This window comes from Triticum aestivum, chromosome 7D (assembly GCF_018294505.1).
Source record: "Triticum aestivum cultivar Chinese Spring chromosome 7D, IWGSC CS RefSeq v2.1, whole genome shotgun sequence".
NCBI classification, from domain to species: domain Eukaryota; kingdom Viridiplantae; phylum Streptophyta; class Magnoliopsida; order Poales; family Poaceae; genus Triticum; species Triticum aestivum.
Genome location: NC_057814.1, coordinates 35,826,308 through 35,834,897, shown reverse-complemented (window position 1 = coordinate 35,834,897; position 8,590 = coordinate 35,826,308). Strand labels below are relative to the sequence as shown.

At 46.8% G+C, this 8,590-nt stretch overlaps 1 protein-coding gene across 1 annotated transcript; it reads right to left on the bottom strand.

Moving 5' to 3' along the window:
- Positions 1-5,369: 5,369 nt before the first annotated feature.
- Positions 5,370-8,234, bottom strand: LOC123168020 (NAC domain-containing protein 43). Its single transcript, XM_044585881.1, has 3 exons — positions 7,711-8,234; positions 7,276-7,592; positions 5,370-6,149 (listed from the first exon to the last, which is right to left on the bottom strand). Exons 1-3 carry the CDS (start codon positions 7,880-7,882, stop codon positions 5,427-5,429), a joined length of 1,212 nt encoding a protein of 403 aa, XP_044441816.1. The 5' UTR covers positions 7,883-8,234; the 3' UTR covers positions 5,370-5,426.
- Between the last annotated feature and the right edge of the window lie 356 nt (positions 8,235-8,590).

Here is an 8,590-nt window from a genome sequence, read left to right as displayed (position 1 = left end):
TTTTTTTGAAAGGGGGAGGGTTTAGGGGGGTAATTTAGGGTGTGTAAGCTAGCTAAGAGAAAGAACTGTCCTCTCTTATTTCCGTGCTTGATTTACCAACGCTACTGCTATGCCTAAACATGGCTTAGATTAAAGTGAAGGCAACATGTGGTGCATGTCGAAAGTAATATTAATCCTAACTTGATCAAGTTTGGATTAGTACTACTTTCGACATGCACCACATGCTTGTTGCCTTCACTTCATTCCAATCCATGTTCATTTCACCCACTGATATATAATAACTCTTCATGCCCGCATCATGCATCATCATAATAACAAGTCCTACTAATCATCATCATACAACTTCTACTCGTTATTAATAACAAGTCATACGATCATCATCCTCATAGTCATCGAACCAACCCTACTTAATTGTTCTTAGCACATGATCATCAGTATTAGGTAGGACCTAAATACCCTCTTTAAGGTAAAATAGCATAAAACAATATAGACCCCGACTCTCCATTATGGAGAATGGAGATCATCCTGTCTCCAATTTTTGCGCTTCGCTTCCTTTTGCTTCCAAGAACCTCCTTGCGACTGTCCATACATTTTTTCCATTCTTTGATTTTCATGTCTCCACTTCTTTTAGAAATCCGGTATGGACAGTTGAGATTCGTAGGATGACCTGGTTGTATGTTCAAAACATCAAGGCTACCATTCTGATACATCAAATGAGGCACACAATCCTCTGGGATTATCTGTTGAAAAACATAGTAATAACTTCATAGTTAGCAATGATGTACTAGTTTTAGAAGTATGCAAAAGATGCACGGATGTCGTAATAGTAAGAAATCTTACCAGGGTATCTCCATAGTAGTTACCGTAGTTCAACACGTGCACTAGTGGCACGTATTGACCATAATGTGGAGGAGTTTTACAATAGATATTGTAATTCTCAAGATCAGTACAAAATCCGACCAGATGAGTTTTCTCCTTATAAGTTAACTCAGAGCCATCGGTGTAGTAGGTTCTGTCTACCATGTTCCGCACATTGTTTGAACAATCAAAATAAGCTGTCAATGAAAATAAGCTGTCAACTATTTTGAAATGAACAATATAAATTAGCTAATAACTATGTTTGAGAAACTCACATAGCGGTAGAATTGGAGGCGTATCAACAAGGACCCAAATGTCCATATTGTCTTGCTCGATGTCAGGATCACCAAGATCCATGGTGACAAGCATACCCTCATCAAAACCATACATCTTGCAAAATGCTTCCCAATTTTTGCAACCAAAATGGGTTACGCTCTCAGAATTATACAGATTTACTTCAAAATCTATATCATGATGGGTCCTTAGGTGAATTTTCTTTGTTTCCATACTTTCATGGTCTTCAAAACCCATCCTCTCCAAGATGTAGCGTCTTGCATGGCATGGGATAAGCTAGTCGAATTGTAAAAGATGAAAAGTACACGTTGAAATAGTTGAAGTCGTGCTTAATTACGAAAAAATAACACTTGTCGTCGTTGCGTACCGTTTCAACATCGAAGGTCTCCTCCAGCTTAATACTGAAGCGCCGATCTTCGTCCAGGTGAGGCCTGTCGCACAGACCTCGGTCGTCGTGGCACCAGTCGCACTCCCACGGGAGACTTTCGTCGTCCGAGTACGACATTTCCTATGTTCATAATTCAAATATTAAACGTCTACAATTAAATATATGTACTAAAAAACCTAAGTTAGATCATTATTATTCATCACGGGTTGACTATCGGTTTGTCGAGTCTTTTCTTGAAAACTCTCAACTCACGTGGTGTATACATTCGACCGTTGGTGATGGTCGCTCCTCCATTTGTCCCCGAGTGCATTACACCAAAATGTCTAGCACACGGGAACGAAGGAGAAGCGACCCCCACGACAACAGTCGGGATTCTTCGTCCTCTCATATATATATGGTGGAACTCTCCCTCACTGATTCCTCTCAGACATTTCCGACCGTCGGTGATGGTAGCTCCTTCCTTTCGTTCCCGAGTGCATTACACCAAATTGCCTAGCACACGGGAACGAAGGAGAAGCTACCCCCACGACAACAGTCGGGATTCTTCGTCCTCTCATATATGGTGGAGACTCAATAGACTTAAAGTCAACCCGAAATATCGTTTAATTATCTTTCTAAAACTGGTTCGTGACTGGTCTCACCTCGAGGTCGGAGGGGGTCGGTGACGGGGACGGCGGCGGGGATGATGGAGGGGGGCTCCTAGATTTCTGCGAAAACAAAAACCCTATAAGCTATCAACTAAACATATGCATACGCCTTGCATAGTGCTCTCCAATTTTAGCATTCAAAGTAGGAGTAGTTTTCCAATTTGAGAATTCAATAAGCAAAATCAAATCACAAAATAAAGTAGTATTCAAATTAGGATGCATTCAATTATAAGCAAAACTACATCATCTCCATGCGTCCGTACATCGTCAAATATTATCACTAATATACCTCGAATACTATCATACATATCGCCAGTACAGCTAGAACCGTAGCGCCCGACGGGTATCGGCGCCGGCGGTGGACACCCAAAGGGAAGGAACCATCACAGGATCATAGCTCCAGTGAGATCCCTGAAGAACCTGCCAGGTATTGTCGAACCTGCCCTCCAACGCAACCATGTAGCGATGGACGTGCTGGTCCTCCTCGCTGACACGGTGACGTACCACCTCCGCGGTGTCCGGAAGCCTTGACACCGTCACTGGCCCACGCGACCGCCACCAAACAAGGATCGGGTCAACGACGGGCTGGCTCCTCACCAACCTACGCCCCCCGGAAGGTAGCACCTCCCAAAACCAGCCCGACGGAGCCCAGTCCCGGACATGGCCCCTCTGATCAAGCCGGCCTCCTCCGCCAAGTCGACGACGAGGATGCGGGATTGGCATCGTCGACGTCGATGCGGGAATAATTGCTTTAGCTAAAAAAATAAACTAGTTCTATTAATTTTCTTGCTAAAAATAAACTACTTCTATATATAGTAAAATAAAGTAGTTTTATTAAATCAACTGGTTCAACTAGCTACTAAGCACTTACTATAAATAAAATAAAGTAGTACTTACTAAAAACAAACTACTTCAACATATAGTAAAATAAAGTAGTTTTATTAAATAAACTAGTTCAACTACTAAGCACTTACTATAAATAAAATAAAGTAGTACTTACTAAAAATAAACTACTTCTATATATAGTAAAGTAAAGTAGTTTTATTAAATCAACTAGTTCAACTACTAAGCGCTAACCTAAAATCAAGTAGTACTTACTAATTTTAATTTTTCCTCTACACTAACCTAAATAAAAAATCAATACATATATGAAAAAAAACATATATAAACAAAAAAATGCTATGAACATTATATTCATACATACATAGCCACATCCATTCATCATATAGCTACCACATACATATATACATTATATATATATGAAAAAATGCAATGAACAAAAAATAATACACATTATATGAAAAAAAAGCACTGAACAGAGCCGTGGCGGCGGCGACTCACATCGGGGCGGCCGACGAGGGCGACGGCGGGGGCGGCGAGGGCGTCGGCGACGACCACGATGGGGGGCGCGGGCCGGGGCAGGGGCGTGGCCGGCGACGGCGACGACGGTGGGGGCGGGTCGTGGCGCAGGGGCGCGGCCGGGCGTGCTCGGGGGCGGCAGAGGGCGACGGCGTGGGTGGCGGACGACGTCGGCGTGGGCTCGGGGGCGGCGGACGGCTTCGGCGTGGGCTCGGGGGCACGAGCGACGGCGACGGCGGCGGGGCAGCCTTGCGGCGTCGAGGAGGTCGGCGTCGTCGGGAGCAACTGGCGATGAAATTCTGAATTTTCGCCAAGTGTTTCCTATATAGGAAAGGCTTTGGTCCCGGTTCGTCGCACCAACCGGGACCAACGCCACCTTTAGTCCCGGTTGGTGCCACCAACCGGGACCAACGGCCTATTTTCAGCAGCCCAAAGGGCGGGAAGCGGCGGCCTTTGGTCCCGGTTGGTGGCACCAACCGGGACTAAAGGGGTGGCATTGGTACCGGTTGGCGCCACGAACCGGGACCAATGCACACCTTTAGTCTCGGTTGGTGCCACCAACCGGGACCAAAGGCCTTGTGCTGGTGCGCCCGCGTCGAAAGTTTAGTCCCACCTCGCTAGTTGAGAGGGGCGCCCAGTGGTTTATAAGCCCCACTGCCGCACCCCTCTCGAGCTCCACTCCATTGCAGGCTTACGGGCCTAATTGTCACTGCTATGCCTGATGGGCTTACTGGGCCTTCTGCGGGCCTGAATCCTGGCCCATCGATGGGTTTCTAGTCGTATTCAGGCCATGGTGGCCCAGTCGGTGGCATATTTTTTATTTTTTGCCTTTTTTTTGTTTTCTTTTTTGCTTTATTTATTTTGTTTTGTTTCTACTTACAACAAAAAACTTATTTATTTTATTTTATTTTGTTTCTAATTACTTATTGCTATTAAAGTTTCTATAAAAAAAGTTCTTTATGAAAATTCTTTTTGCTTTTAATGATTTTGAACAGAAAATACTTCGATAATTTGAGTTGCATCAATTTTATATGATTTTAGTTTCCATAATACTAGAGGTTTCTTATAATGTTTTGAACAGAAAATACTTTGTTAATTTTAGTTTCATAAATTTTAATTTCCTGACTTTTTGTGTGTTCAAAATGCACCATTCAAAGTCACATCATCATTGTTCAATCCTTTCTGACTTCATTTGTTATTTTTCATGCATTTACTAATTATTTTGAGCTATATGACCCTAAAATTGAAAAGCATTTCAAATGAACTCTGAAAAGGTTGAAAGTTGGCATGGTATCATCATTTCATCCACATAGCATGTGCAAAAAAGTTGAGAGGGTTACGGCAAAAACTGGATGCACTTCGTGTACAAAACGGACAATCCCTTTCAAAGTATCAGGATTTCATACGGAAACTCGTCTGTTACAAAGGGATTTCATTTTTTAAAACTTATTTGAACTCCTGACTTTTTGTGTGTTCAAAATGCACCATCCAAAGCCACATCATTATTTTTCAATCCTTTCTGACCACGGACCAATAAACCAGAACGGAGGTAGTAGCTACTATTTTGAAGGCATAGTCCAAAGAGGACTATCCACACATGGTCATTATTGCAGCAAACTTGATGAAGAAGGCTCCAGCAGGGGAAGGTATTCTGCAATGATGGATGGTTATGTAGTCTTTGAATAGGACCTCCTCCATCTTACGTTATTTATCTACTTTTACTTTTTGTTTGTATGACAACATTTCTTTGGACATATTCACTCTGCATCTCCTTATGTATAATCTGGACACTCCTGTAGTGCGTGCGATTGACTAAGCTCTTATATACAAAAAATGTCCTTATATTGCGATTGAATAAGCAAGTTTGGGCTAGGACAGTGTCAGCACCCGACAGCGTTAAAACAGTTTATCATCGAGTCGGCGTGTAGCGATGACGCCGACCGCGCCAGGCTCCACAGGTCGCCGTCGCCGTCCCCGGTGAGGGAGGAAGTGTGTGCCGTGCCACCGCCGGAGTAGGCCGTGGCGCCGTCGAGCTCGTCCACGATGTAGGACATGCCGTTGGTCGTCTTGGCCTTCGCGGAGTCAGAGAGTCCGTTGAGCTCGTACGCCGCCAGCCGGTCAAGAGCGTCCCAGTCGCCGCCGTACTCGGTCAGCGGCGGCAGGAGCCCGCCGGGGACGACGTGCTCGAGCGGCGGGAGCTTCATGAACTTGTCGTACAGGGTGCTGCTGCTGCTGTGGCACGCGCTGTTGATCAGGTGGTCCAGCGCTGACGATGACGGGTTGGCGGGCTTGGTCTGATGCCTGCACGATGACGTGGATGAGTGGCCCATGTAGCTGAGGATGTGGTCGAGCCCGTCGTCGCTGGCGGTGCAGGGCATCATCTGCCCCTTGGTGTGGTCGCTGGCGGCGGTCAACGTCGACGAGCAGTTGCTCCGGCTGCGCTCCATGGCGCCGGCGCCGACCAGCTTGTTGGACGCTGCGCCACAGCCCCCGTTCTGGCCAGCTTGGCGCTGCACGATGATGTTCTTCTTCTTGAACACCCTGCAGATGACCCACCCGTCCTCCTGTGCCGACGGCGACTGGTCTCCCGCCACGCCGCGAACCTGCGTATATCATACGGATAACCCCGTCAATTCATTTACAATCAGATCGATCGGTCGCTACAAAGAGCGAAAGTCAATCGACTAGGCAAGTGCGCCGCGACGTGCTTAATTACATGCGATTACTTTTGTCGTAATTAGAGCAGGCTAATTAGGCACGGTGTTGAATTTTCGCTGGAAGGTACCCCTACTACCGAAGCCAGCTCAAAAGGTTTGTCGATGGATCTCAAATAGTATATTCATGCATGCATGTACGCCCTTTATATCAAGAAAAAAAATGCATGCATGCACGTAGGGTTTGACCATAGAAAAGGCTCGCTCGGTAATGGAGGTTTGTTGGCAGTTTGTCATGTGCCGGTGTCTCCGCGTGCAAATTAAGGTCCACTATTAGACCAGTAGCAGACAGTATACTACTCCCTCCATTCCCAAATAATTGTCTTTCTAGAGATTTCAACAAATGACTACATACGGAGCAAAATGAATGAATCTACACTCTAAAACATGTCTATATACATCCGTATGTTGTAGTGCATTTGAGATGGTAGGAAGACAAATATTTAGGAACGGAGGAAGTATACTGCCTCCTCCCAAAATATAAGTCGCGGTTGACTTTGCATGGTTTTTTATTGTGTTTTTATTTTCTAATTTCATGATTTAAATACTCAATAGTGGAGTAGAAGACTAAATGGGAGTTAACTCAATAGTAATTTTTTATAACTTCTCGCTGAACTGCCACTGCCATTTAAATTTAAATTTAACAAACAACGATTATGTCTGCTCGCCAGTACTGAACCTACTACCCAGTACCCACCCTTTCCGTGACGCCGACCCATCGAAAGGAAAGGAAATCACAGCTCCCACTCGCAAATTAGCCCATTGCATCATGTCATGTGTGTTCCCATTCCCAACCACCACCCGGACACAATCTTCACTAGACCTTGTCGTCTACAGTCGCATATGTGCCACGTCTACATACACAGAAAGTATATGCGTACAGTAAGTACATTGATCGCAAGCATGCACCACTAGCGAGCTATCTCCATCCCTGTCGGCCGGCCGGCCGGCCGCCGTGAATGCAATTGCGACGTACTACAGTATTGCGGAGAGACTGTAGTAGTAGAGCATGTACCGGGAATGAGTCACTGGAGTAGTAGGAGGCGTTGCCGGCCGTGGGGTTGACGGGGACGGCGTCGTCGAGGCGGTACTCGTGCATGATCCAGTCGGACTTGTGGCCACGCGGGGCACGGCCCTTGTAGAAGACGAGCGTCTTGCGCATGCCGATGCGGCCGGAGCCGGCGGCGGAGTAGATGGGCTTGTCCCGGCCGGTAGCCTTCCAGAACCCGGCGGCGGTGGCACGGTTGGTGCGCGTCCCCGTGGGGTACTTCTTGTCCTTGTGGCTGAACAGGTACCAGTCGTTCTGCGGGCCAGTTCCGATCCGGCACCGCGCTGCATGCGGTTTCCATGGCAAATTAGTTCACCATCCATACATGAGTAGTACCAACATGCAAGCTAGCATTGTGCAACGGGAGTGTAGAAGATGAACGATGGAAACTCGTGCACTCACCTTGGATGTCCCATGGCTCGAGCTTGTTGAGGTCGATGTCGGGGATGACGCCGAGGGCGATGCGCTGTGAGGCCACCTTCTTGACGAGGTAGTAGGTGAGGAGCTCCTCCTCCGTCGGGTGGAACCGGAACCCCGGCGGCACCACCGACTGCCCGTTCACGGAGATGCTCATGGTCGATGGGTGAGTCTCACACACAGCGATCACTAGAGGATAGATAAAGAAGACAGTGTTGTAGCTGGAGTGAAATGATCCACCTAGCTACAGCCTACAAAGCTAGCAACAACTGATGGGAGGGAAGACGATGGTGTCGAGTCGAGGGGAATGAAGTTGTTGCCGGTGATGGGGTGCAAGGAAACAATGGCAACGGACGGGGGGTGGTTATATATAGCTGCTGGCAAGCTAGCTAGCCTTGTAATGGGATTAGTTACGTTCGTTCGAGAGGAGAAGTGCCACCAACCTTGAGAGGGAAACGCCAAGCCCACGGTGGTCCCCGCCGGCAAGAGAGAGAGAGAGAGAGAGAGAGAGAGAGAGAGAGAGAGAGAGGACACGTGACCTTAAAAATCTCCACGAAAACCACACCCCCAAACCGAACTGATCCCCATGGCGCTGTCATGTTTGCGTTTCTCTCTTTTCGTTCATGTTCCCGGTTGACGTTGTCATAAATTAAGAGAAATTAAGCAGCAGAAAGTAAAAGATGTGCGCTTGCCAGCCGTTTCTCCCTTTTATTTCATGTTCATGCGTGACGTTGTCATAAATTATAAGGGGAAATCAAGTTCCACACGGTAGTAAAAGTTGCATTGCTCACCTTTGGTTGGAGGATAGGAGCAGTACTAGATCGCTCCATCGAGGTTAGCTATTGGAGGGAGGAAAGCCCAGAGC

What these genes read in the sequence shown, in the direction of transcription:
- LOC123168020 (XM_044585881.1), bottom strand. Translation starts at nt 7,882, where the DNA reads ATGAGCATCTCCGTGAACGGGCAGTCGGTGGTGCCGCCGGGGTTCCGG. An exon ending in CGAGCCATGGGACATCCAAG is followed by an intron (nt 7,593 to 7,710) that starts GTGAGTGCACGA and finishes AACCGCATGCAG; the next exon opens with CGCGGTGCCGGATCGGAACT. An exon ending in ACTCCAGTGACTCATTCCCG is followed by an intron (nt 6,150 to 7,275) that starts GTACATGCTCTA and finishes TGATATACGCAG; the next exon opens with GTTCGCGGCGTGGCGGGAGA.